General features: G+C 25.0%; 8 protein-coding genes across 13 annotated transcripts; 2 read left to right on the top strand and 6 right to left on the bottom strand.

Moving 5' to 3' along the window:
• Window positions 1-206: 206 nt before the first annotated feature.
• LOC129609016 (serine/threonine-protein kinase polo) lies at window positions 207-4889 on the bottom strand. Of its 2 annotated transcripts, none has more exons than XM_055520848.1 (9): window positions 4787-4889; window positions 4543-4657; window positions 4253-4477; window positions 3982-4186; window positions 3736-3928; window positions 1204-1594; window positions 903-1084; window positions 589-835; window positions 207-508 (listed from the first exon to the last, which is right to left on the bottom strand). In XM_055520848.1, exons 2-9 carry the CDS (start codon window positions 4639-4641, stop codon window positions 317-319), a joined length of 1734 nt encoding a protein of 577 aa, XP_055376823.1. In that variant the 5' UTR covers window positions 4642-4657; window positions 4787-4889; the 3' UTR covers window positions 207-316. The 2 variants fall into 2 exon arrangements, with proteins under 2 accessions (XP_055376823.1, XP_055376824.1); XM_055520849.1 differs by having other exon boundaries at window positions 4791-4864.
• On the top strand, window positions 2057-3729 carry LOC129609017 (tRNA pseudouridine synthase-like 1). Its single transcript, XM_055520851.1, has one exon. The coding sequence runs from the start codon at window positions 2077-2079 to the stop codon at window positions 3076-3078; it is 1002 nt and encodes a 333-aa protein (XP_055376826.1). The 5' UTR covers window positions 2057-2076; the 3' UTR covers window positions 3079-3729.
• Window positions 4890-6406: 1517 nt separating the features above from the next.
• Window positions 6407-7500, top strand: LOC129609007 (cyclin-C). 2 transcript variants are annotated; one of them, XM_055520837.1, is made up of 3 exons: window positions 6407-6428; window positions 6567-7210; window positions 7268-7500. In XM_055520837.1, the coding sequence occupies exons 2-3, from the start codon at window positions 6623-6625 to the stop codon at window positions 7481-7483; spliced, it is 804 nt and encodes a 267-aa protein (XP_055376812.1). In that variant the 5' UTR covers window positions 6407-6428; window positions 6567-6622; the 3' UTR covers window positions 7484-7500. The 2 variants fall into 2 exon arrangements, with proteins under 2 accessions (XP_055376812.1, XP_055376811.1); XM_055520836.1 differs by lacking the exon at window positions 6407-6428 and having other exon boundaries at window positions 6435-7210.
• A 270-nt stretch (window positions 7501-7770) lies between these two features.
• On the bottom strand, window positions 7771-9657 carry LOC129609006 (pre-mRNA-splicing factor Slu7). Its single transcript, XM_055520835.1, has 2 exons — window positions 9557-9657; window positions 7771-9476 (listed from the first exon to the last, which is right to left on the bottom strand). The coding sequence occupies exon 2, from the start codon at window positions 9411-9413 to the stop codon at window positions 7788-7790; it is 1626 nt and encodes a 541-aa protein (XP_055376810.1). The 5' UTR covers window positions 9414-9476; window positions 9557-9657; the 3' UTR covers window positions 7771-7787.
• A 372-nt stretch (window positions 9658-10029) lies between these two features.
• On the bottom strand, window positions 10030-11866 carry LOC129609180 (high mobility group protein B3-like). The gene is made up of 6 exons (XM_055521098.1): window positions 11748-11866; window positions 11447-11692; window positions 11122-11380; window positions 10853-11057; window positions 10610-10784; window positions 10030-10493 (listed from the first exon to the last, which is right to left on the bottom strand). Exons 1-6 carry the CDS (start codon window positions 11808-11810, stop codon window positions 10398-10400), a joined length of 1044 nt encoding a protein of 347 aa, XP_055377073.1. The 5' UTR covers window positions 11811-11866; the 3' UTR covers window positions 10030-10397.
• A 6-nt stretch (window positions 11867-11872) lies between these two features.
• On the bottom strand, window positions 11873-12723 carry LOC129609262 (uncharacterized). The gene is made up of 5 exons (XM_055521197.1): window positions 12587-12723; window positions 12458-12493; window positions 12269-12390; window positions 12045-12214; window positions 11873-11987 (listed from the first exon to the last, which is right to left on the bottom strand). The coding sequence occupies exons 1-5, from the start codon at window positions 12621-12623 to the stop codon at window positions 11873-11875; spliced, it is 480 nt and encodes a 159-aa protein (XP_055377172.1). The 5' UTR covers window positions 12624-12723.
• Window positions 12724-14101: 1378 nt separating this feature from the next.
• On the bottom strand, window positions 14102-26561 carry LOC129609126 (high affinity copper uptake protein 1-like). Of its 4 annotated transcripts, none has more exons than XM_055521008.1 (4): window positions 17112-17677; window positions 16796-16994; window positions 15843-16079; window positions 15468-15612 (listed from the first exon to the last, which is right to left on the bottom strand). In XM_055521008.1, the coding sequence occupies exons 1-3, from the start codon at window positions 17594-17596 to the stop codon at window positions 15915-15917; spliced, it is 849 nt and encodes a 282-aa protein (XP_055376983.1). In that variant the 5' UTR covers window positions 17597-17677; the 3' UTR covers window positions 15468-15612; window positions 15843-15914. The 4 variants fall into 4 exon arrangements, with proteins under 4 accessions (XP_055376986.1, XP_055376985.1, XP_055376983.1 ...); XM_055521009.1 differs by having other exon boundaries at window positions 15477-15612; window positions 15863-16079; XM_055521011.1 differs by lacking the exons at window positions 16796-16994; window positions 17112-17677 and adding an exon at window positions 26445-26561 and having other exon boundaries at window positions 14102-15612; window positions 15863-16079.
• Window positions 24773-26556, bottom strand: LOC129609125 (phosphatidate cytidylyltransferase, mitochondrial). The gene is made up of 2 exons (XM_055521007.1): window positions 26445-26556; window positions 24773-26380 (listed from the first exon to the last, which is right to left on the bottom strand). Exon 2 carries the CDS (start codon window positions 26182-26184, stop codon window positions 25066-25068), a length of 1119 nt encoding a protein of 372 aa, XP_055376982.1. The 5' UTR covers window positions 26185-26380; window positions 26445-26556; the 3' UTR covers window positions 24773-25065.
• Window positions 26562-27178: the final 617 nt, after the last annotated feature.

The raw sequence follows: 27178 nt of genomic DNA, 5'->3' as shown, positions 1-27178 counted from the left end.
GACAAATTTAAAGTTATTTTTCTAGGAGTTTTTCACTCTTCAAACAAAATAAAATACAATTTACATGATGATAAAATATTTTTACTTTCTTTTATTTTTTAAAATCAACTGTTTTAATTAGCCATTTTTATGTATAAAAAATGTTACGGCAAAATAAACATTCTGTTTTGCCTTTCAAAACTAATTAAATTTTTTTAATTCTCCTAGATCAAAATATCATTACTTAATGATGAAAAACTTAGCTTAAATATGAAAAATAAAAAATTGATATTAAAACAAAAATAAAAAGATGATGATATATTATATAAGTTAAAAATTATGAAAGTTTTTCAATTAAGACTTTTAATTTTTCGTGTGCATAACGTATCTTTTGATATAAATCTTTAGAACAACCATGTTCAGTGATTGTTGAGAATCTATAAGTTCGAAAATGTTTTTCACTATCCATGTATGTCACTGCACTCATTCTTGGGCAAAGTATAATTTTAACGTGATCTGAAAAGTTTAACTAAAAATTGAAAAAAAAAAAAAAAAATTACAGAAAGTTACGCAGATATATCAAACGAAAATTATGAATTTTTTTATTACTTGCACAGATCCATTTGTCAAATGCATTACTACAGCACATGTTGTTCTAAACCATGTATGTAAATGTGGAATTCTGGAAATTGAATCGCTTTCATGATTAACAGCATCTGCACCAGCCTTCACTAAATGTTCGGACATATAGCGTTTAAAATAAGACAAAAGCTTCATTTTTTTTTCTAAAACTTGTGGGTAATCATCTACCTTCATGTAAGTTTCTTTACCGTCTTTATCGATAAAATGAACATTGCTTAAATTAAAATTATTAATTATATTAGTAGCCTTTATAAATAAATTTACTAATTCCATATTCTTACATTTTATTAGGAAACATAATCAATTTTGTTGTATCATTAAACATAACACCCATTCCTTCATCACATAACTGATATCCAAATCCATATTTATCGCTATAATCAACCCATTTAGAAACCCAGAATAATGGATTGGCTGCGGGATCAGTGTTTTCATCACCGAAATTAGTTTCTAATTTCATTGGCTGCAACAATATAAGCATGTTTAATATTCTTAAAATTTGGTTTTTTTTTTTTATTATAGTGTAGATAGAGATTTAGTTACAGACATAGGGATATAATTAAAAATTAATATTAAACTTACTTTTGAATGAATTAGAGAACTAAGTTGAACATATAAACTTTGTATATCATTTCGATATTCATCGTTATGTCTAGACATTTGTCCAGAAGCTGTAATAGCGTCATGCAAATGATTTTTAAGAAATGTTAGTTCCAATTTTGTATCATCTACGTTATATGCATGAATTTCAGCTAATGGGGCCCTTCGGCCACCGTAATTTTTATCAATACTTTCTAATAAATCAGGCCTTGGAGCCATTGTTAAACAAGAGCTCGGTAAACTAGTTGGCACTGGAGTACTATTAATAAATTCATAATTCAAGAGATCAGATATTGTTGGCCTTTTTGTTGGATCTGATTGGAGCATTGCTATTATCATTTCTGCAGCACTTCTACGCAAGAATGTTGGAACCCTATAATTTTAAATTTACATGTTTTTTAATATTATTGCAAATCAATTTGAATTAAAAAAATTTTTAATTTGCTCAATTGAAACAACTGAAAAATTAAAATGCAACGGTAACACTCACTTTAGTAATCAACAGCCAAAACAAAGTATTTATATATACGTAACAAAATATGTATGTACGTATATATTCAACTCTTTTGAAATAATATGTGACAATATGACAGCGTAAAGGTATGCTTAACAAAAACAAAATTCGCATCCGAATTATACAAAGCAAAAAATTAAACAATAAAATATTCGAGTTTAGTTCTCAAATTTTCAATGTTAACACAACTTTACCAAATTAATTTATACCTATAGTATCTATATGTATAATATTACAAAAGATAAAAATTTTTTAAATTTTGATTCGAAGAAAATAAAAAGCTAACCTCAAAAAAATAACTGGCAAGTATGCACTGTCTATCTTTTTAACTGTACAACAAAATGAATAGATATTTATTAAACTTTTCATACATTGGTACTGCGTTCAGAGGACTTCAACGCCAAATTATAAAATCTGAACCATATAAACCAGATACAAATACTGTACAAGGCTGTATTGAAACCGCTTTGAGAAATATATTTCCTGTAAATAAACCAGAGCTTATACTATCTAGCAGAACAGATAAAGGTGTTCATAGCCTTTCAAATTACGGTCATGTGGACTTAGAGGAAATCAACGGAAAATCTTTTCGAGAAGAAGAAATAACAAGTACTCTTAATAGAGCGTTTTGTGTTAATAATATTCCTATAAGAATTATACGTACAATTCATATCCCAAATTCTTTTCATTGTAGATACAATGCTAAATTAAGAACATATCTTTATAGAATAGCGAATACTAAAAAAGAAATTAGTAAAGAAGAGAAAAATATCCACTACATCGCTTACATTCCCATTGAGGATGCTAACAGATGCTTTTACTTGCAAAAGAAAATCGATATAGATATTTTAATCAAAAACTCGAAACTTTTTCAAGGAAAACACGATTTTAGAACTTTTATGTCTTCTTCTAAGAACAATGAAAAACAAAAGCATCCTATGCATAGTATAAGAACCATAATAGAGATAAGTGTGAATCGCAGTATACCCCCAATTAACTCATACGAATATGAAAAAGCTATAGAAAACTACGATTATTGGGAAATCAAAATCATAGGACCTTCTTTCCTATACAAACAAATTCGAAGAATTGTAGGAACACTAATAGCCGCCAGTTCTGGTCGTATAAGCTCACAAGAAATTTATGAAATGCTAACAATTCCATCAAAGTTTTCATGGAACACAAAAGCAGTTGTTGCTCCACCACACGCTTTATATTTATGTGAAGTTCATTACAATGAGACAGATTTTAGGTTTAATAAAGATATTGATAATATAAATGAAATTGAAAATGAGTCTATTAGAGAAAATAATGCAAAAAAAGAACAAGCTGCAACCAACTAAAACCGTTGTAACAAAATACGATGGTACCAAATTTCTAGAAAATCATTTAGAAGGAAATAGTATAAAATTAAATGAAAAATCCTTGGGTTTTGTTGTAGATACTGCACCTGATTTTATTCCAGCATTAATTTTTGAAGAAAATAATAATAAATTATATTTAGGATCTCAAGATTCAGTTTTTTTAGAAAACATTGAGAAATATCAAATAACAGATATACTAAGTATAGGGATTCAAACTCCTTCATTGCCAAGTAACACAAAAAACATACGAACAAAATTTATTGATTGTTTAGATTTACCAGAAACCAAAATTAAAGCAATGCTTAAAATCAGTAATCAATTTATAAATGAGTCACTTGAAAATAATGGAAACGTGCTTGTTCATTGCAACGCAGGTGTATCCAGATCCGCAGCTGTAGTTATAGGATTTTTAATATTGGAAAAGAAAATGAATTTTGATGAAGCTTTTCAGTTAACTAAAAGTCGTAGAGAGTGCATCAGACCAAATGACGGATTTTATAAACAATTAAAAGAATTAACAAATTAATATTCATTACTGAATACTTATACTTCACTAAATTTTTTTTAATCAATTATGAATTAGGTTATCAAATGATATTTGTAAATATGTAATATATGTAGGTAAATAAAACTTACTTGTAATCGCACTTTTTTATTTTTGTATAAGTATCTTTCAAAGTTTTAGTTTCAAAAGGTGGCTGACCAACCAATAACGTGTACATCACACAGCCGATAGACCAAATATCAACTTCGTACGAATGCCCTTTTTTTGTAAGTATCTCTGGTGCAATATAATTCGGCGTTCCACACAACGTTTTTTTTCTTTCACCTATTTATTTTACAATATTGTTAAATATTCCTTTATTAATTATTCTATCTCACCATCATATTCCACTCTTGTAGCTAAACCAAAGTCACCAATTTTAACATGTAATTCATCATTCAAAAACAAATTGCCAAGTTTCAAATCCCTATGTATTATTCGATTATCATGTAAATATTTAACTCCCTGAATAATTTGATAAATGTAATATCGGCATTCATACTCTGTTATAATTTTTCTTCTTTTGTGAAGTTCCATCATTGACTAAATAAAAAAAAAAATAAAAATTTGCCATACGCTTGATTGAATTTTAAAAAAATATGTACACACCCTCTTCTTGCAAAGTTCTAATACAATGTAAATGTTAAGCATATCATCAAAGAAACTATGAAATTTAACGATATTTTTATTGTTCAGACTTTTGTGGATGGAAATTTCTTGGGTCATTTTGTCTCTCTGGTTGTGCTTTATCATTAACTTTTTTGAAACAATTTTTCCGGCGAAAACTTCATTAGTAGCTACATTTACTATCTCATAACATTTAGCGAAACCACCCTTTAAAATCAAATATCACAAATTATTTGCTTCTTTAGAAAATTATTTTTATTAAAAATGCTTACTTTTCCGAAAAAACGCATCCGTTTATATGTTGTGTCAGTTGAAACATCATAGAGCCTTTCAGGTATATCACTAGCTTTTTCTTCGTTTCTTGATGTCATGTTTTTAATTTCCTCACTTAATTTTGAACAAAATTAAAATATAAAAAAAAAAACTTATTATTTAACAAACTTTATTTTATAATAGTGCAAAAGATCAAATATAAAATATTTTTTTGATTTTAAAATTAACAATTTAAACGCTGACCTACACAACACTTGCTATAGAATTTTAACCTTATGAAAAATTTTAAATTAAAACAGATTAAAGCATATACCGCTCAAACCACCGACAAACATTTGAATTTGAAATACCCTACCCAATTAACATATGATTTGACATTTAGTAAATGCGTCGATTTAATTAAAAAATTAAAGCTGATCCCTGATAATGTACTGAAAATTAATTTGGCAGCTCTGATTTCAAAAACGAACACAATAGCGCTTATTAATATTTGAATCAATTAACAATATTTGAAATTTAAAGTGATAAAATAGTATATAACCTCTGTGAAATTTTTCTGCGGCCTGCACTCAATACGCTCTGCTCGCAAAAAGAACTCGAATTCCTAGCTCTTAACGGTCCAAGGTAAACAAGAATGCTAATCTATTTTTGAAGGATTTGAATCTGTTCTAATAAAAAAACGAAAACTTCTATAGAAAATGTGATGTAAACGCTTGTCTTTGTCGTACAATATTTCATAAAAGTTTTGGGAAAGGTGTAAAATGTCACGAATTTTGTGATAAAAGCATTAATTTCTCTTTAATACTTATTAATTGATTAAAACCTGTAGAAATTTGAAGGGGTAGACAATAGTATTTTTTTTTATATAATACACATATACCCATTTAGAATAAAACACTGACAACAAAGCTTTCAATTTAATCATAAAATAGTTGAGCATAACCAAAAATTCTGATAAATTCGAAAAATGTATTTAATGCTTACTTTAACTTTATCGTCTTCGTCTAGATTTTAAAACAAAGTTTTTATCAACTACGATAATTAAAAATATTAATGCCCTATTCAGACTATTGTAGAATAACATGTCATTCTATTCCATTAGCATGTTATAGAAAATTGGTAGTAAATGTGTTTTAAAAAATGTTTGATTTTCATAGTAAATTTGTTTTGTTTGAGATTTTATTTATTTAAAAATTTTTAAAAAATTTTTGTACATTTTGTATTCATGTCATTTTTGTATTTTAAAATTTCTATCCATAATAATAAAAATTATTATAGATTTAAGCTTTTTTTTTAATTTTTTTAAGTTTCTTTCAAAATTTTCTTTAATTTGGGAAAAAATGCATATTAGAATAAATTATTCGTTAAGGTCTAAATAGGGTATAAGATATATGGTCATACGATAATTAAGCATCGTCAAATTATATAAAATTGGTAAATTTGATATAATTATGTTTTTCATCACAATACTTTAAATAAAAACAAATAACAAAAATTTATTTCATATTATAAAAAGTTTACTGACTTCTTAAACTAATGAAATAAAAAGACAGACGTTAAATAAAACCTGGAGACTAATTTTTAAATAATTTGATAACTATAACTAACATGTTATTGTCAAATTTTTTAATAAATCAAATTCATTTCTATTATTTAATTTGGTTCTGTGAAATAAAAAATATTATATTTTATTTTAGTGCCAATTCGTCGTTACGAAGAAATGATTTTTTTTATTAAATTTATAGCTTTTCCTTGTGTTTAAAATAAAAACATGAACAAAGGTTAGAAAATGTCAAATATGTTAATTGTCATATTGATGTCAGAAAGAGCTTAAACTTCAAATAATTGACAATATAATTTTTTTTATTATTCTTTTCTAACAAATGTAAATTTAAAATCTACTCGCTTTAAAGTATTGTACTATAAAATTAGTAAAATAAGAATAATGAAAGTAGTATTCAAATAAAAACTAAAAGTTTTTCAAAAAATTTTCTACTACATTAAGGAAAATTATTATTTACAGATTCCAAAAAGAAATTTCAAAGTACATACATAATATTGTACGCAAAGTGAAAAAAAATGGCTGGGAATTTCTGGCAAAGTTCTCATGCTCAACAATGGATTCTCGATAGACAGGATTTAATAAGAGAAAGGCAACACGATTTAGCCATTTTAACAGAAGAAGAATATCAAAAATTATTTATATTTTTCGCAAATGTGATACAAGTTTTAGGAGAGCAGTTGAAATTAAGACAGCAAGTCATAGCTACTGCCACTGTTTATTTCAAAAGATTTTACGCTAGAAATTCTTTAAAGAATATTGACCCTCTATTATTAGCTCCTACTTGTATTTTGCTAGCGTCTAAAGTGGAAGAATTTGGTGTTATATCAAATTCAAGATTAATTTCTACTTGCCAAACAGTGATTAAAAACAAATTTAGTTACGCATATCAACAAGAGTTTCCTTACAGAACCAATCATGTATTAGAATGCGAATTTTATTTATTAGAAAATTTAGATTGCTGTCTCATAGTTTATCAACCCTACAGACCTTTATTGCAACTAATACAAGATATTGGACAAGAAGAGCAATTGTTAACACTAACTTGGAGGATAATTAACGATTCATTAAGAACTGATGTTTCTTTACTTTATCCGCCATATCAAGTAAAAAATAACTGCTTTTAAAGAAATATGAGATTTTTAAAATGATATTCTTTACAGATTGCGATAGGATGCCTGCAAATAGCTTGTGTAATTTTGCAGAAAGAATTCTTAAAGACTTGGTTTGCTGAATTAAATGTAGATATGGATAAGGTTCAAGAAATAGCCAGAGCAATCATTAATTTATTTGAATTATGGAAGGATTGGAGAGAAAAAGAAGAAATACAAGCCTTGCTGGCAAAAATGCCTAAACCGAAACCAGCGCCACAGCGATGAATTATATGGTAAAAAAACTTTAATTTTCTGGTAACACTTCTTTTACCAAGCTTAAAAATGAATTCTTATTTAAAGGTTTAAATTATAAAGCATAGACAATACATATTATTTTAACTACATATATATTATCTGTTTTATGAACTTATTTGGAAATTTAAAATAAACTCTAGGTTTTTAAATTACTTTACGACAAAACATAAATTCAAAAAAGTTCTAAAAAAATATAATTCCGAAATTTTTATGTTCTCTTTAATTTTTTAAGCATTCTAAATATAGTGCATTTGTGGAATACAAGTTTTTTATTTCATTTTACAAAACTCAACATTGGATCTTCTTCTCTTTGTCGTTTCTTCATGAACTCTTCCATTTCTTCTTCAGTTGGTGCCTTATTTTCGTACATACTATTAAATTTTCGTTTTCTTTCATTCAATTCCATTAAATGTTCCAAATTCTGTTCTTCTTCTAATTCTTCTATAGTTTTTTCCGAATAATCTTTCTCCTTAGTTTTTTCTTTCTTTTTATGCTTAGGTTTTTTCAATTTCTTTCTGTGACTTTCAAAACTTGTTTCTGACATAATTTTGTCGCTTTTCTCCAGGTTTTCACTGTTATTACTTTGGTCCACGTCAGCAGTATGCATATTTCTGTTTCCAACACAGTAAGAATTTTTTACAAAGGAGTAACAACATTTATACCCCCACATTCCCTTATCCCAAAATGAACCCCATATAGATGTGTGATTATTTATGAGAACATCTTCTTCATAAATGCTCTTAACTTTTTGCTTTTCTTGGCCTCTAACCACTTTTCCACTTCTCGAATATTCGATGTATTCTTCCGTTTGAGCCAAAAGTAAGCTTTTTGGAGGCGCTTTTAAATGTTCGTCCCCCCCATACTTTTCTAAAATTTGATTCTTAGTCTGAGATTTGAATTGTTCTTTCTTTTTATCGTATTCTGATTGTAACAGCTCAAGTTTGGTTGGTTCTGCTAGCAGATGAATATCAACACCCTTTTCGTGCGCTTCCCAAGCAAATAATTGGGCTTTTGTGTGTTTTTGTGTATCTCCTGTAAAACGAACAAAATTTTCACCAGCAAATTCTGATTGTTCTGGAGTATTATCCGGATTAGGATTATCTCGCATTGAACGTGTTTTCGGGTCATAATATGCAGAGTTTGGATCTAAGTTTCTTAAATATTTAGCAGTGTCCTCTCGTATTCTTAAATTTCTAACGGTAATACGTTGTTTTGAATCTACTTTGGTTCCGGGCATGTCGAAATCATCTGCATATTTATCTTCATCTTCTTCTGCTTCATCTGATAGTTCTACTTCTGGGTTACTTTGCAATTTACTTGCTTTTAGTTGTCTTTTCGCTTCTTCAACTTTTTCAAACTCTTCTACGATTTCCTTATGGCAGGCTGGATCATAGTCATTCCACCGGTCGCGCTTTTGATCATAATCTGAATCATTTTTTTGGGGAATATGTTCGTCGTAAGCTACTACAACTTCCGCATATTTAGCTCCTATTTTCCTAGGTCTTTCCAAACAATCCTTTTTTTTATGTGTCATTGCCCCACAATTTTCACATGCTCCTTTTCGATATTTCGTAATTACTTTTGAGAGATCTGTGCCTTTCTTTGGTATAACACTTAAATCTTTACTCTCATCTTCTTCGGAAATATGCTGAGGGCGTTGATGTTTTAGTGTCGGTCCAGCGGCTCCATAATACCAAGGAGCATTAGCTATATATTGCGGTATATGTGGGTTTATGTCCTTTCCTTCTTCATCAACGGCAGCCGGAGCAGTGCCTGCTTTACGAGCTTCATCAAGTTCTTTTGCTTTTCTCCAATCTTCTCTCGACTTTTTCTTTGGTTCTTCTTCAGTAGTTTGATGTCGTATTACTTGAGAAACTACCACACGACTTCCCGAAGACATAATTATAAAAACAGTCCAGTATTTCGCTGGTTTTCAGATTGCTATGTTTTATTTTTGTAACAACTTAATTTTACAAAAAACAAAAAATCAAAACGAGAAAATTAATATTTACATGCAAATAAAAGTTGTGAATTTTGCTTTACTTATTTTTGTTTTGAAATATTAAACGTCATATTTTGACTTTCGATTTGATACCATCCATAGATGTATAGCATTAATAAACTAGCAATAGAGTATATCTTTCCTTTTCCCTCAAAGTTTTTGCTTCATTTCATTTTCAATCAAATAAAAACAAACATTTCGTTCCGTATTGAATGAAATTAAATATTTTTATGTTAATCAGATTTTATTCAAATTCATTAAGTAAAAACGCAGCTATGTAGTTATGTTGTTTTTTTGTAGGCAGGATCAACTACTAATTTTTAATACATATAAAAATTTAACAAAATATTAAAAATTCATATCCCAGCAGAAGTTATAACTAACCAATTTGCAAAAAATTAAGTTTATAACTACAAAAATTAAAATACAAATTACAAAAAGTAAAAGCAATATGGAAAATAAAAATTTGGAAACAAAATCCAGATGTATTATTAAAAATGATATAGAATGCGAAGTAAAAAAACTCAATTTTGGGAGGAAAAATTTTTTTAGTGGCAGTCTGGACTTGCAACAAGTTGCTTTATCTAATAATTCAATAAGGAATATACATTTATGTTCATCAAATAAGAATTAAAATTGTACATAAAATATATTGTAAACGAAGACTAAAAAAACTAGCAATGGATGTATTGTTACTGCACACAGGTTTGGGTTAGTTACTGAAATATTAGCTTGCTTAGAAAAGGACAAAATTTTTTGAGTACCTAGGTGGATAAATTTTCGTTATTTACAATACTTATTTTTAAAATTTATTTTACACAAAAAGTACATACAATATGTACGTAAGTTTATATATAAAATATGTAAAGATACATAAGATATTTATTCAATAGATTCCTCAGACCAATCAGATGATTCCGTAATGTCCGATATATCTTCGTCTTCCAAGTTGATTTTCGCTTGAATATTTTGCATCTCCTGGAAGTTTTAAAAAATGTTTAATTGTCAAACGATTGAAATAAAAGTTTGGTTATAAGCCCAGTTCTCATTTCTAAAATAACAATCTTCAGAGGATTATAAGGATTTATACTTACTTCAACAGACAATGTATTTAAATATTTTTTGAACTTTTTTAAAAATTTTTCTTCGGCTTTTTTATGTTTTTCTACCAACTGCTTTCTTTCTTCTTTTGTCAACCGCTTGTAATTATATTTAGCTGAAGCCTTAGGACCACTGAAAACGTTGAGCGCATAAAACTTGTATAGTGACCTTTAAAAATAATAAAATAGTTAAAGAGAAAAAGTATGCCAACTATTTCCATAAAAATATTTTCATACTCTGGTGGTTTTTTTAAATTAAACGAAGGTTTTTGAACAGTTTCCTCTTCTTCAAAATTAATCAAATTTTCATCTTTCTTTTTTTTGTTTTTTTTTGTAGATGAAGAATTTTTAACGTCAGCGGCATTATTATTCAAGAAATTTTTGTCTTGCGAGTTATTTTTTACCTCAGATTTTTTGATTGCATTTTTTTCCTTTCTATTTCCTAAATATTCAATTTTTAGTTAATAAAACCTTTTTGTTAATTTTATTATATAAAAAGTTGTTACCTTTATCAGTTTCAGATGTAATCAATTTAGATTTTAATGTTTTATGTTTTGTACTGGTTGTTTTTTGTGGTGTAGTATCTTTTTTGACATCAGCACCAGCCTCATCTATTATATAATTATCCAAAGTTTTTTGCTTTTTATTATCTTCCTTAATGTTTGCTTTCTTTTTTCTTTTACGTTCAGTTATTACCTCATCTTTTCGATCTTGTGGAAGTGTGTCAATAAAATGTTTAAGGTCTTCGTCGTATTGAATTTTTAGCTTGAATTAAATAATACCTATCTTTAAAACTAAATCTAAAAAAAATATGCTCTAAATTTGAAGTACCTGTCCAGCTTGTTCCTGATATTTTTGCTTCTCATATTCAGGCAATTGCTTCCAAGCTTCTACTGCATGTTTTAATATCATTGCGCCGTTCAATTCAGTTCCTCTATTCTTCATGTCTTTAAAATAATTCTTAATAAAGTAATTGTATGGTGTCATTTTTTTTGGTTTTTCCTCATATTCATCTATTATTTTCATTTCTTGTTGATTTAAAACGTCTTTAGCTTTTTTGTACTGTTCTAAGTTTAACTGAAAAAAACTTCTTTAATGGACATGGTTATTTATTTAAAAACATATATTTTACTTTTTGTCCAGGTATAACTTCTAAAAACTTTAAAATGCATTTAAGTTTTTCACTATCTTCCATATTTTTGTACTTTGATCTGGCTTCATTGTATTTAACTAGAAATAATGAAATTTTAGTTTTATTTATAAGGCTCTGTCAAAATCCAATAAGTATTTACCTCCATTATTTTTTATTTCATCATAATAATCAAAGAAAGGTGTTCTAACAGTCTCTTTCTTCTTTTTTGGTTCATCTAAACTATTAAAACATAAATATTGGTATTTGAATATCAAAAGATTAATTTATTTGGCTTACTGAAATTTATTTATAACTGTTTTAATGTCGTCAACTTTTGAATTTTGAGTTTTAAAAGCAAGTTTTGCATCTTCCAAAACCTCAAGTAATATTCTATGTTTTCTAACCTTTTCTATTGCAGAATGTACTAACTCCTTAATTTTTTTGTATGGATGTTGATTAATTTGAATCTGAAAAAACCATAATATCAGATTTACGTATTTGTATATTGTATATTTATTTACTTTCTTCCATTTTATTTTTTCCAACCTTTCTTCGAATGGCTCTTCATCGTTCTGAGGAATTTGACTAATGATTTGGGTAATAACGTTATCAAACGTATCCACTGATATTATGTCATTAGTTTCTAAATTTTCAAAAATTAAAACTGATGTATTTTGAAGAAAATAAAATTAATTGAAAGTGAAACTAACCTTTGTTGTCTTCATCATTTAATTTTCTAACTTCATCTGCAAATAAACAAATAATGACACTCTTTATATGGAATATTAACAAATCCCGCCATTTCATTTTCTTCTAATAAATTTTAATTTATAACATACCAGGAGAAACAAAGCATGATTTAGATCTTTGCCTCATTTTTAAAACTTTTTAACTTCTTAAGAACATTCAATAAAATTTACAAGTAATATTTAATTTTGAAAAAGCGTGCAAGTATCAAAAATAGAAATGGTTTAAATTTACAATACAACAATTTGAAGTTTCCAAACTTAAAATTTGACAATAATTGACAATCTCCCTTTTCCCATAGCGTATAATATTAATGAGTTACACAACAAATAGTGAATGCGGCATTTGCGTTCTTACGTTTTTCAAATGCGAAAAAACGTGTGTACCATAAACCAAATTATATAGCATATATGTACGTATTAAAATTTTAAGCAAAATTCATTGAGAATAATAAATTATAGATTTATAGTAAAATTAATTATTAATTTCTATTTTTGTGTTGAGATTTTTAAAGTTAGAGTAAGTTTGAGGATATTTGCAAAAAACAAACAAAAAATATGAACAAGTTGTATCTTTTTAATGTTAGGGATGAAACCCTCTAAATCTAAACCAAAGTATATCTACTAATATCTAAACGTGTGCAAAATAACTAATGGGACTTAACTAAAAAGAAAACAAGATATAAAATGAGGTCTTGAATAAAATTTTTAATTTGAAATATACTACTTCAATGTTGACTAATTGACTTTAAATTTGAAAAAATTGGGAGTGACGCAAACTCGCCCAATAAAAAAATACCGTCGAATGTGATTTGTAAAATGGTATGCATAAAATTCTTATTTAAGATAAAGCAAAAAAATATTTGTTGTTAACTCAATTAACAAGAAAATTTCCACCAGATTAATTACATAATAAGTCTGTCTGGGATAAGAAAGATTTTAAAAACTTTTAAATTTTATAAAGTTTTTGCATGCAAAACTGTGTGGGAAAATACCTTTTTAACAAAAATGAAAGAAAATGATGGCATTCTCATTTTCTCGATGTTTAAAGTTTTGTAAAGTTTTAAATTTAGTGTTCTGAAAATTTTTTAAATCTTACAACTGTCAAAACATATATTTTTCTTGGTTATGTCTAAAAGTTTTTATTTTTGAAAAATTTTTCATCAACAATAATTTTTTTTTTCAAAACATTTTAATTAAAAATAAATTATAATAACCAAAAAGTGTTCACAAATGGTTTTTTTCTAAGTTCCACACTTTTATAATCCAAATCAAAATTTTTGGTTTTTGGTATAACCAAAAAATATTTGTTTATGTTTGATAAATACTTTGAAATTTGACGTTTATAACATATAAATTCTTTTATAATAAAGTTTTTAAGTTTTTTCAAGTTTTCTCTCTGGTTTATTTTTCCTTTTTTAGAGAAATTTCGCCATTGTTTCTCTTTTTAAAGTTTTTGCAAGTTTTATCCCATACAGACCAAATGTTTAAAAAATTTTTTCCAATATTTCAACACTGATCAGCATAATTTCCTAGACATTCTCGGAAAATTTTCTAGTTATCCCAGTAATAAATATGTAATTATTCAACTCAGATCATCCTTCTTCTTCCAGAGTAGGATATAGAACACACATGTTCACTAAGTACATAATTTATTTTAAATTAATAAAAATAATAAACAAACATAAATCTGATTTTAAAGATGTTTGGTACGGCCAAATTCGGTATGGCTTACTTTCTTATTTATAAAAACTAATAAATAACGGTTTGGTGAGAAACATAAACTAATTTTTTTTCTATTGTTAAAGCAATGTCGTTTTATTCCTTACTTTTAGTTTTTTAATTTTGTAATTTTGTGAGAAAAAAAAAACAATGTTATAAAATTAATTTTTATTTATTTTTAAAACTAATATATAAAAATTAAAATTTTTTCTTAAATTTTGCACTTTTTATAATGAACTTTTACAATACATACATATATTAATGATAATATTTTATTCGAATTAATTATTTTGTCTTTAGAAATAAAAGAGAATTTTTTATATACATACTTCATACAAGTATACAAGCCTACCGTACAAATAAATGTATAATTTAGAAATAAAAGTATCGAGTAATGTAGCTATTGTGTACAATGTATATATACAAGAATAAAAAAAAAACTATATACATGAAATTTTTTTTTAAATTCATACAATTTTTTTATACATAGGTACATATACTCAAATTTTACGGTATGCATCACATATTTTCGACATACAACAATTCAATATTTTATAATTATGTATTATTATTTATATATATATTTTTTTTTTACTGTTAATGACAATGTTCTGTAACATCTACAATAACTGATTTTTTCCAACAGAATAAATAATAACCAAAACCAGCACCTAACACAACAGCTAAACATAACCAAACATTATAAGTCATAAATATTAACATTAATAAAAATGATAATGTAACTTGTATTAAATGTAAAAATGTTTGATAAAAATGCATTAATGAAAACATTGAAGGTGGTTGCTTATGTAAAACTTCACCAACAAAATGTACAGCTGATGGTACATTATTTTCAGCATTTGCATTAGATATTTCGGTTTTTGGTATTGCAACTGGTCTATATTCAAGTAAATTATATGTTTTCCAAAATAAATATTCTCTATAATATTTTAAACCTTCATATACAGTTGCCATTACAAATATTGCTAACATTGAACCAATAAGGCCACCAATTGAATTAATTTTCCATTGTTCAAATAATATTGTTTCATCATAACCAAAATGAAAAGCCATCATCATCATATGATTCATAGCATTATGACCGCTATGATGATCATGATCAATATTATCATTAGCGCCACCACCAGAAGCAATCATATCAGCATGATTATGATGTGCATGAACATTAACTGTTGGTAGTACAGTTGATGTTAATATTTGCGGAATAACTGTTGCATTTACCATATTCATATTCATGTGTTGACTGTGGTCATGATGTGCATGATCATGATGATGTGAATGATCCATTTTATTTTTTTTTTTTTTTTGTATTTTACAACTGCTTTTTATATATTTTTAACTGATTCAATGTTTTTATTGATTTTTTTGAGTTTAATCTGAAAATTAAATTAGCATTATAAAATTTTTGCTTAAAATCAATTTTATAAATTTAATAACTATTAAAATTCAAAAGATTTTGTTAACTAAATTTATATATGTACATTATAAGTACAAGTAACTTTTTTTAATACAATTTTATTTGATAAAATTTTCTCATAAAATTGGTTATATTTCATGAATTATAAAATAAATTCAAAATTTGAATTTCACGTTTAAATTAATTTACTTCTCTGTTATCTTGAGTACCTATATATATTAATGTTATAATATATATATGTATTATTTATAATATTTTGAATTATAGGTATTTGGATTTTCCTGATGAAAATCTTGTATCTAAAGCTTGTGCTTTCTTTATGATAGATTGTTTGCGTGCTTGATCGAATCGGTTAACTTGTAGATCTTCTTCTCGATTAAATGGACGTCTTTCCGGTTTTAATTTGTCCTTATCCTTGTCTTTTTTCTAAAAAAAAAGAAAACAAAATATTAAGTAATTAATATGTAGGCAGCATTAATATAAAATATACTTTAAAAGTTCTACAAAAAAAACCTGTACATAGTGTCTGTAATAGCAATTTGAATTTTTCAAAATTCGTTTGCGATACAAATTGCTTATTATTTTTCTAATATGATGATAGATTTAGGGTTACATAAAGTATTTAAAACACATTTCAAATTGTAGTTAAATTGGAAAATTCTACATCAGTTCCATTAAAATAGAAAAATTATTTTAATTTTGTGTGATTGTAACATTTTTTAATTATTTTATGCATTAAAACTTCTTTATATTTAGAAAAATAACAAGATAATGTACAATGATTGGATAGTAAAAGAGCTCAATTAATTTTAAATAAAAATTATGTATTTTATTTAAAATTATAAAGAATTGGGGCAAGTCATAAAATCTTATCATCTTTATTGAAATTCTGTTAAATGTTCTTATATTCTAAAATATAAATGAGCTTCTCTTTTTATCTCTTAACAATAATATTAGATATTAAAAAAATAAAACACTTATTTCTACTGTAGATATGTTGAATTCTGTGTTTGTAATACGCTATTATTTTTTAAATTATTCTATGAAAGTATCAATTGAATTACATATTAATTACTATATAGAGTACTTTTGAAACACACTATTCTCAAAATTATTTATAAAATTCAAATCAAAACACCAACCTTCTTTTCCTTCTTCAATTTCTTTTCATGCAATTCCATTAACGATTTATCACGTTTATGTTTCTTTTTATGCCTTTTTATAATATCATCTTGTTCTTTATCTTTTTCATAGTCGAATTTAGTTTTTTCAATTTTTAATTCTGATGATTTTTTAGATTTTTTTTCGTTTTTAGAATTTGGTGTATCTGTCCATATAGATCTAATATAACAAACATACATACATTTTTTTTTATAAATAAATAAATAATTTCTAATTTATTTTGGAAAAGTGTTGAAGTAAAAAAAAAAACATTAAGAATACAAGTTATGTATGTACCTATCACTCATGTCGGGTCCGTCTCTTTTACGAAATTGTCTAGCAAAAATACCTAAACCACTTTTATCCAAATCTGGTAATTCAGTCATCCATTCTTCGCGCGATTTTTCATCTTTACTTGTTGATGATGTTGCATTATCAATATTTCTTATTTTAATTTCTAATGCTCTCTCTTCTAATTCTTTTTGCTGTTTTTGATTACTACTTGTAGAAGGTAATATTGGACCAACAACATTATTATCATCTTCCCTTTCACTTTCGTCTGTTGAAGATTCATCATTTGAATTTGAATTTTTTCTTCTCTTTTGATTGTCTTCATCCGTGTTCTCATGATCTTGATGTTGCCGTTTCAGTAAATGTGGTGGAAGTTGTGGTCCAAAATATTCAGGTGTTTTATCATTAGATTGACTATCATTATAATGTAATTGTATATTAGATGGTAAAACTGGACCATAAATTCGCTTAATATTTTCCTCACTATCCATATTTATATAAGCGAAACAAGAAATTGTTTCGAAAAAATTATTTAAAAATAATTTTTAAATTTTGTTGAAGAATTGAAATTTTCTTTTCAGTTGGAATCTGCGAAGTAAAATTTTTTTGGTTGCGATTTGATTTCAAAAAAAATTTGTTTTTTGTATGTTTTTGCTTTATATTAAAATTTAATTTATTATTAAATACTATAAATTTAGCAAAATATTATTTTACATTTTGAATTGAAAGAAAATAAAATCAGGGATGGTAAAACTAATTGCAACTAGGTTGTTGTATAAATTTGACAATTCGGAATTAATTTGTTTTAATTGTGGGGAAAGGGAAGCGGCAGGTATACAATCGGAACAAATACAGGGTTGACTTGTAAAAATATGAATCTGTTTCAATTTTGCCAATCAATTTTATTTAGACAAGCAACAGTATTAAAGTTTATTCATATAAATAGTTGTATCTCATTTTTAAATAAACTGTAAACAAATCCCCTTACTGTTTCTTCAGTAATTTCCTTATACATATATTTTTCTAATTAAAAATATTTTCTCAACATTAAATTTTACTAACACAATGGTAATGTTCTTATGTAAAACCAAATTGTTTGCCGGACTAGTCATTTAAATAAACCTATAGAATTTATTTATCATATCATATACTTTATTGTAGAACTGAACAAATTTACCTGTTTACCTGTTTAAATATTAAATATGCAAGTTTCATACATTATAGCTAAATTCCGTTACAACTTATAATTACATAACATTAAAATATTAGAAATTAGAATACATATACTTCTGTATTTGTAGTGTTAACGTAGAGCTGATTAATTTTCATTTTAGGAAAATAATAATTCCTTTTTTAAAAATTTTAAACTTTTAATACATACGAGTATATATATATATGCAATATAATATGTACTCTTAAAATCGCATCTAAACACGAATTAGGATTTTTACAAATCAAAACATTTTTAACCTCCATAAAATTGTGAATATTTCAGATTAAGTTATTAAATATAGTATTTGGATGATATTAGCAGATTTTATCAAATTGTTATTAAAGCGGTAAATATGCATAAACGTAATCGTATTACGTGCATAAATATATATATATATATATATATATATATATATTTGAGCACTTTTTTTGATAAACAGAGATATTGTGTGTGATAAGAAAAAATTTATAAATGCTATTATATCCGAAAATAAACTAGGTACTTAAAACGAAAAAAATCCAAATAAATTTATATAAGCACATCATACATTATTATGATTAGGTTTTTTTATTTAAATAATGATAAAAAGTATTCATATACATACAATGTACGTAGGAGTTCATGAACTTAGATCAAAGAATTTATTATATTCAAAAAAAAAAAAACCCGGAACTTGAAGAGAATATAAAAATTCAGACAAAATTTACACAGAAGATAAATTAAATTTAATGCATACCTTTAAAAAATAGCCGGCATTTTTTAAAGGCAATTGACTGATGGCCGGGTCGCGATTCTGGTCCTAAGTTCGAATAGAGTGTTCTCGAAGCTTGGTATTTGCTGGCCATAGTATCACACTTAGGTTGCTTGCAATAGTATCACATTTCGATCCCGGGTCACCATAAATCATAATATCGGAGAAAATGAGCTGGCTAGGTATTGCTCAGTCATGGATATTTGCGGGGCTGAACGGATTTTTGTTCCCATAAATACAATGAAAATTAATATGTATAGATATAATATAAAATCACAAAGCTGTCGAAACATAGGCCCTTATTATGATCGGCGAAGGTAATGAATTTTTCTAAACAGAGATATTTTGTGTGATAAGAAAAAAATTATAAATGCTATTAATTCAAATAAATTTATATAAACACTTTATACATTATTATGATTAGGTCTTTTACTGAAAGCATTCGCCGATCATAATTTAAAATGTCATTTGATTCGCATTCCCTTCGCTGATCATAATAAGGGTAATTATGTATGTGTCTCTTTGTGTATGGACGGTTTATGTTTAATAAATATTTCAAAATTTGAGGCTTATTAAGTATTTTATAAAGTTTTTAAAAATTTTCCGTGTGGTTTATTTTCTTTGCGAGAAGTTACGTCACGCTTTTCTCTTTTTAAAATTTATTCAAAGGAACGAATTAAGGCAGAAAAAAAGAATTGTATGAAGTAATTTCTATATAGTTGTATTGGTAATTAGTAATAGGTTTTTTAAGTTTTATACAAGACAGACCTTTTACTTTATAAAATTGGAAAAAACTTTAAACATTGAAAAAACGATGACGTTATCATTTTCTCTCATTTTTTTTCTCAAAAAGCATTTTACCAGATGCTTTGCATACTAAAACTATATAAAATATTTCCAAGTTTTACAAAGCTTTTAAAAACTTTTTTATATCATAATAAGAGTAACCAGACCATAAGAAAAGTAAAGAGTATAAGAAAAAAGTAGAACTGACAAATTGTTTCAAAAAGATTGTCAGGCATTCGCTAGCAATTCCCCTAAACAATGCGTAATATTTTAGACTAGTACAATTCTCCTAATAAAGTGTAATATATATATATTCTAAATTTGGAAATCAATTATTGTTTGTTGTGATAAACATTTAATTCAGCAAAAAATAAATAAACAACATATTGGAAAAATATAAATTTGCTAGTAAAAGATAAATTTATTTCTTACTAAATAACTAATTAACGTCACAAAAATATTTGGGGATAACCAATTTATCATAAGAGCTTTCCGAAATTTCGAAAATAATAAAAAATTAATTTTACACTGAAGTAAACTTAAAACTATTTTGACTGGTACAAACAAGCTGTTCAAAATAAAATATCAAACATAAAAAATTCAATATAACAAAAAATTATAAAAATATATTGTAGATAAGTATGTATGTACATGCATGTAAAATATAAAATTTACTGCATTAGAGATTAGTATTGCAAACTATTAAAGTAAAATTCTTTAGTTATACATATTAAGTTAATATGTATAACTAAAATATTATTCATATAGTCATAATTTTATCTTAAATTATAGTTCATACAGTAAAAAATTATTAAATATCGGAACATGTACATATATATATGTATATAAATATAAAAATATCAATAACAAAATTGTCATAAATTACAAAGTTTTATAAACTTTTTATAATATTTATTTATATATGAATGAATGTATGCATTGTTTATAAAAATAAAATTTTGCAAAATATTCTTTTTTTTTTGTATTCACAATGTATTTAAAATGTATGTATTAAAAATTGTTTATCAACTCAATTTAAAAATGATAATTTTTAAAAAAATTTTTAGTAAATAACGATAATGTCAATAAACTATTGCAACTAATTTGAAATCACATACTTATGTATGTATAACGCATACAAACGCATTAATATTGTTAATTAATTAAAAAAAGTATTGGATTGTGAATAAAAAGAATAAATACTTTCATAGAATATTATTATGAAATTTCAAAATTAATAAACAAACATTGTCTCTATTAAACAATTTTGAAGCAGTAAACCTATGATTTTCATTAGAAACTCATATTTTTTACAGCGTCGCATAATTATTATTCCAAAATTCATTTTCCATAATTAAAAATATATATTAGGCCTTTTCATAAACGCAGTATATTGCGATATAAAACAAATGCTATATTTCTGTTTATAAACTAATACATAATTGTTAACCGAATTTGCTAATTTCGGCGAATTTGTTAAATAATAACGGCTAATTTGTTGGAATACGGCGAAATTAGTATGAATAGCGTAGTTAAATCATATGAAATACTTTGATTTCATAGAATACTGGAAAATATATTGCATATTCATCACGCTATATTTTTGGAGTAGTGCGTTTTGCAGTTATTGTTTTACAGTATTGCGTCAATGAAAATCTCTACTACAATAACACTTTCCTTTATTATTAAATTTTTGGTCATTTTTTAAAATTCATTTACTAAAAATTAATAATCTGTAGAGTAAGATTAATGTAATTTAACTTCATTCAGAGTGTTTTTTTGAATATTATTTATTTACCTTAAAATGAGTTTGAAATAGAAACATAATTATAAATAATAAATTTTAATTAAATAATTAATTATGTCGTACTGTTCTGTATTGCTGAAATAAATTATGATCAATAAAATTTATAATATAAAATGAAATATATTTATACAAAGTTAAATCTGTAGTACTGTTCAACAATTCAAACGCAACACACATTTTAATTTCGAAATAATTTTGTTTTGATGTGAAATATATGTTTTATGTGTAAATTATTACCTAAATAATATAATTTACTTTATAATAATAATAATATCATTTCATGTAAGGATATAAAAAACACAAAATAGAATAATAAAATAGAAAATGTAATTTTATAAACATGTAGGTGTATTAAAATACCTTTGCTATTTAATTCTTCAAAATTTCTGTTTTGTTTTCATAAAATGTAAATAGCTTAATAATAGAATAAAGAATAATATTTGTGCATTAATACATGTGAATTTAATATAGCCATTCATTGATAACAACAACCCAGCTATACAAATAACAAATATTCGAAACGAAAAATAGTAGAAACTAAAGAAATTTTAATACGAGTATACACATAAAATAGATAGAATTTAAGAATCAAATTTTTCTTCATATTAAAATAATCTCCATTAATTGTACATTAGTACGTACATAAAATAATTTAAAAAATAGTTAACAAATAATTAGATATAGATAATATAATTAGATTTATTTTTTTTTTAAATAGTACATAATTATAATATTTTACGATTAATGTCTAATAGCATATTATTCAGTTGGCATAACATTATCGTCAAAGAATAATTTTATTAACATGTATGCAAAATCAGTAAAAACTAATTAAGTGCGTTATTAAGAACATTGATATTGGCTCTGATATTGTCATAATTATATTCTAGAATCTAGATCCTAAAATATTTTCTTTTCGAGTGGTATAATAGCGTGTTATTATGATGAAAGATGATACTAAGTGGAAATAAAAATCGTTAATTCTTTAAAAGAAAAACGAAATTTCTAAAATATTTATAGCGATAAAAAGCATTATATATTAATTTTATTTTTTGCTAATTTTGATATATTGTGCTTGACTGTTTACTTGAGCTACAGGTTACTTATCTTTAATTTTTTTTTTCAGAAGAGACAAAACATTGGTATTGTCACTCTACTTATGCTATCACAAAGGTCAACCAAAAATTTAATAATAAAGTGATAATATTTCCAATAATGATAAAAATAATTTTATTTTATAAAAGCAAAAATGATGATTTTACCTTGATTCCATGAGTAATTAAATATATTTATTATAATATTATATAATATTATGTATACTTGTATAAAATGTTTTAGTTAATTAACTAATTATTTATTTTTAAATTTTAAATCGACAATAGAAATTAATATGATTAAAATTTCCTAGGCCACTGTTAAAAAATATAATACTTGGTGAAATTTTTCTTATACTTAGTATTTGAAATGTGATCATTTGCATCTTATTACATTTATTATTATAAATATAATAAGATTACTATTATAAATATAATAAGATTATTATTACATCGTATTTTAACCATTGTTGACAATATGAATGTATTCGAATTTGAAAATTAAATATCTACTTTTATATTTATTTTGATATTAAAATTTAATAATAAATTTGATATTTATCATTTTAATCAGAAATAGATTCTCAAAATAGAATATGTTTTTTTGTAATAACTTATAAGTATGAATCTAACAATAATTTAGTCAAACAACAGAAGACACCCCTTACATTAAATAATAAAATAATAAATAACAAAATATTTATTACAATTTTTATTATTGTGACTAATAATGAAACATCAAAAAAATATTGTTATTGTAAAGGTGGTAAAAATCCCTCCCAGGCTTTTTTCGTTATCATAATTTAGCAAAACTGTTCGGGATCTTCACATCACACTAATATTACGTATATGTGCTTAAATTTAATTGTAAAATATATAATGTATCGAATTAAAATAATCGTTTCCTGATTTAAACATAATTTAAAGCAACCGGTAGAAAAGAATTTCTAATTTGCAATTGTACACTTTAATGATGGTAAAAATGAATTTTTTCATAAATTTCAATAACATTTTAAATTTATACTATAATTTATAAATAGTAATTTTAAAAATTTTATTTAATTCTGTTTAAAGATATGTATGTACATTACCAAAACGAAGAATTATCGTCATATAACATAAAGTAACTAAACAATATTAATTTCAAAAATAATAAAAGAACTGCACAAAATGAATGAATCATAATAACTGCTACAAATTAAAATTGCTTTTAAGTCAATATTTTGCGTTATGGATAATGTGGAGCGTTAACCATGAACGCTATGCACATACCATTTTTAATAAATATTAAAAATAAGTGGATATTTACAATAGATAAGTACATAAGCGTGTATTCCGGTATCAATTTTTCTATATTTTTCACAAACTGAAAAACGTTCAAATATTACTATATACGTTGACTGAATTCAATAATTATCATGATTAAATAAAATTCTACAAGTAATATATAGCCGTAGGTGCCAATAAAAAATTCGTTATTAAAATTTAATACTAAATAACCATAAATGAAATTCAATCAAGGTTTTTACGAAGCTGAATTAGGTACGTGCATACTATGCTGTTACATTATTTTCAACATAGAAAAGAAACACTCATAGGTATCGCTGTTTAATTTTTATAACTAAGTATAACCATACTTAATTTATGTTTCTTTAATATAATATATGATGTTAAATAGATTACACGTAAGATATCGGCGGAACTGAAATTAAATTAGAGAATTAATTTTATTTATCAGCAAAATTAAAAACTCTAAATAGGATGCCTACATGTCACCCACAAGCGCCGCTTTTGTCTTTTTACGTTTGAACCAAAATTAACAATTTTCCTTAATTGCTTCATTATACTTCAGTGATTCCTATTGAGAAAGTATCATGGCTTACTAAACACAATAATTTAGGAAAAAAAAACATAATATCTATGTACATTTTGTACATTTTTTTTATTTTAAATTCCTTTAATATCTCAAAATATGTAGCAATTACAAACAAAAAGCTATGTCTACATATTTATATACAGATGTTATTTCTTAATCTTAATTGATACGAATATTATTGTTTTCTTTTTTATTTTCATAACCTAAATTTGATGTATTTGAATTAGAGTTCCTTTAGAAGAAGTTTGTACAATGTTACTATAAGTAATAGGTAAGTAATCCATTTGCTTAAGAACATTTTGAACAATAACAATCAACAAATTATTTATCATATCATAAATTTTCTTTCATAAAAGTTCTATGTACATAATTAGTACTTTGCCTACATAATCAAAATTCAATATAATTACTATAAATTGAATTGAAATTTATTTTAATTAAAAGTTTTTAAAGCTTTTTTCCAACTATAGAAAATAGATTTTAAAATACCAGCTGTCGGAATATTTTTTATTGATTGTGTGATGCTACTACGCCAAACAATTTCATCAACTGATTTAGAAATTAATTTATTACAAGTTTTTTCATTATTTGAAATTATTTCAATTATTTCTTCAGTTTTTTCATTTTTGATATCATCAATATTCTCTAATTCCATTAATATTTCATTTTTGTGATTTTTATCACTAATTTTGGCGAAGTTTTTAATAACAATAAATTTTAAGTTATTCGGTAATGCTTTTATGTGCTCTTTAATTGATATTTTAGATTTATCTTGCTCATATAATATTTTTCTAATATCATCATTATTATTTTGTATTTGCGTTACGCAAGACGATATTTTACTTATTGGTATTTTATACAATTCATAGAATTCTTTTAACTGTGGACTTACTATGTTATGTACTTTATTTTTATTTTCGCCAAATATCATACGAAAATCTCCTTTATAACTTAACTCAGAAATTTTATAAAATAAATCATACGAACTAAATTTTTTTGGTAGTAACAATAAAGAAACGTGTAATGCTGACAATAAATTTTTCTGTATTGCTTGTTGCAATTTTTTTTCACCATCATTAATGACAATAGAAACTGGTTTATGCATACGTCCAGCCATATATAAATGTGTCCAATTACATAAATCATCAATAAAATTATCAATTGATATGACATTATATTTAATTTGCAAATTTAAATCTTCTAAATTTACTAAAGTATTACAATAAATATTTGCTCCATAATTTTTTTGAAAATCAGTTATAAATTTATTACCAAAAAATTTTAATCCAGAATAATGATTTGGATGTAATGATAAATTTTTTGAATGCCATTCTTCTGTATTTCGCACACAAAATACCAGATCAATCATTTTAGATTTCTTTTTTACATTTTCATATCCAAGTTGTTGTTTTACTCCAGATCCATAGGCAATACAATAAGCAATTTGTGGGGGAAATTTACTTGCAATCTTTTTATACACATTCATTTTTCCTTTTTTTCTGTTTATTTTGTACAAACTATTGTGTATATGTGTATTTATGCTGAAAACCATTCACTTTTCATTACTTCTACATTAAACGAAGTGTTTTTTTTGCATTTTTTGATACATATTTATAGATATGTAATGCTTTTGTATTGAATTTGAAATAATTGAATAACCACCAATAGCACAATTCATAAAAACGAGAAGGGTAAAAGAAAAAAATCAAGTTTCGTTTTCTCGGAATTAGAATAGACGAAATTTACATCTAAAAACGTTTTTAAATTGTTGGAATTTTTGAAAAAACTATTATAACTAAAATATTTACTTACTTGTTATAATAATTAAAAAAAAAATATTAATAAATTATACAACTTGAAAAATAATTTTTTAGAATAAAACCTTCGAACACACGTATGCACACACCGAACTTTTCAACTAAACTTCAGCAGAAAGAGAATAATAAAATTTAATAAAATTTTTGACATTTTTGACTTATTAATGTCAAGTGTCAAAATATATTTCTTAGCTTTCAAAAAACAGGGCTACCAGCACTAGCTAATATTAAAAACGCATTGTGCTTTCGCAAATTATATTTTTACGTCAAAATTTTTTTTTGTTAAATATGACTTTCATTTAATAAACAATTTAAATCGGCATACAATTATTCTATATAAAGAAAAAATGATAAATAATATTAATTAATATAAATATAAATAATATTATTTTGATGTAATCAGACATTAAAATTAATTTAAATTTTCTACAATATTCTTTTTAAGTTCATTCCAAAGTTAAGTTGTTTTAAGGGCAAAATATATGTTGTAACTGGAATCAATTCCGAAAATTTCTACAAAATTATCAGTTTCCAAAGCATTTTACCGTTTTTGGTGGTAAAAACTGACTATTTTTAAATGCAACTTTTTTAACGTTGCATTCATATATATTTTAATTATAGCATTAACAATTCATTTTTAAAAACAATAATTTATACACTTGTTTACACTTTATCCATTTGAAATATTGAATAGCTCAAAGTTCCACTTCATCTCATTCGGTTTTTTTT

Source organism: Condylostylus longicornis, unplaced genomic scaffold (genome assembly GCF_029603195.1).
Source record: "Condylostylus longicornis isolate FDR11 unplaced genomic scaffold, ASM2960319v2 ptg000038l, whole genome shotgun sequence".
Lineage (NCBI taxonomy): Eukaryota > Metazoa > Arthropoda > Insecta > Diptera > Dolichopodidae > Condylostylus > Condylostylus longicornis.
This window is presented reverse-complemented; position numbering and strand designations above follow the sequence as displayed.

Coding starts and splice junctions, on each gene's coding strand:
- LOC129609262 (XM_055521197.1), bottom strand. CDS start 12,623: ATGAGGCAAAGATCTAAATCATGCTTTGTTTCTCCTG. Junction 12,215..12,268: donor AAAAAATAAAATGGAAGAAA/GTAAATAAATAT, acceptor TGGTTTTTTCAG/ATTCAAATTAATCAACATCC. Junction 11,988..12,044: donor ACAGTTATAAATAAATTTCA/GTAAGCCAAATA, acceptor ATGTTTTAATAG/TTTAGATGAACCAAAAAAGA.
- LOC129609180 (XM_055521098.1), bottom strand. CDS start 11,810: ATGGAAGATAGTGAAAAACTTAAATGCATTTTAAAGTTTTTAGAAGTT. Junction 11,693..11,747: donor AAGTTATACCTGGACAAAAA/GTAAAATATATG, acceptor AGTTTTTTTCAG/TTAAACTTAGAACAGTACAA. Junction 11,058..11,121: donor TACATCTGAAACTGATAAAG/GTAACAACTTTT, acceptor TTGAATATTTAG/GAAATAGAAAGGAAAAAAAT.
- LOC129609006 (XM_055520835.1), bottom strand. CDS start 9,413: ATGTCTTCGGGAAGTCGTGTGGTAGTTTCTCAAGTAATACGACATCAA.
- LOC129609017 (XM_055520851.1), top strand. CDS start 2,077: ATGAATAGATATTTATTAAACTTTTCATACATTGGTACTGCGTTCAGA.
- LOC129609016 (XM_055520848.1), bottom strand. CDS start 4,641: ATGACATCAAGAAACGAAGAAAAAGCTAGTGATATACCTGAAAGGCTC. Junction 3,929..3,981: donor TACAAGAGTGGAATATGATG/GTGAGATAGAAT, acceptor TAAAATAAATAG/GTGAAAGAAAAAAAACGTTG. Junction 1,595..3,735: donor ATAAAAAAGTGCGATTACAA/GTAAGTTTTATT, acceptor TTAAAATTATAG/GGTTCCAACATTCTTGCGTA.
- LOC129609126 (XM_055521008.1), bottom strand. CDS start 17,596: ATGGATAGTGAGGAAAATATTAAGCGAATTTATGGTCCAGTTTTACCA. Junction 16,995..17,111: donor GGACCCGACATGAGTGATAG/GTACATACATAA, acceptor TTGTTATATTAG/ATCTATATGGACAGATACAC. Junction 16,080..16,795: donor AATTGAAGAAGGAAAAGAAG/GTTGGTGTTTTG, acceptor CTTTTTTTTTAG/AAAAAAGACAAGGATAAGGA.
- LOC129609007 (XM_055520837.1), top strand. CDS start 6,623: ATGGCTGGGAATTTCTGGCAAAGTTCTCATGCTCAACAATGGATTCTC. Junction 7,211..7,267: donor TACTTTATCCGCCATATCAA/GTAAAAAATAAC, acceptor TATTCTTTACAG/ATTGCGATAGGATGCCTGCA.
- LOC129609125 (XM_055521007.1), bottom strand. CDS start 26,184: ATGGTTTTCAGCATAAATACACATATACACAATAGTTTGTACAAAATA.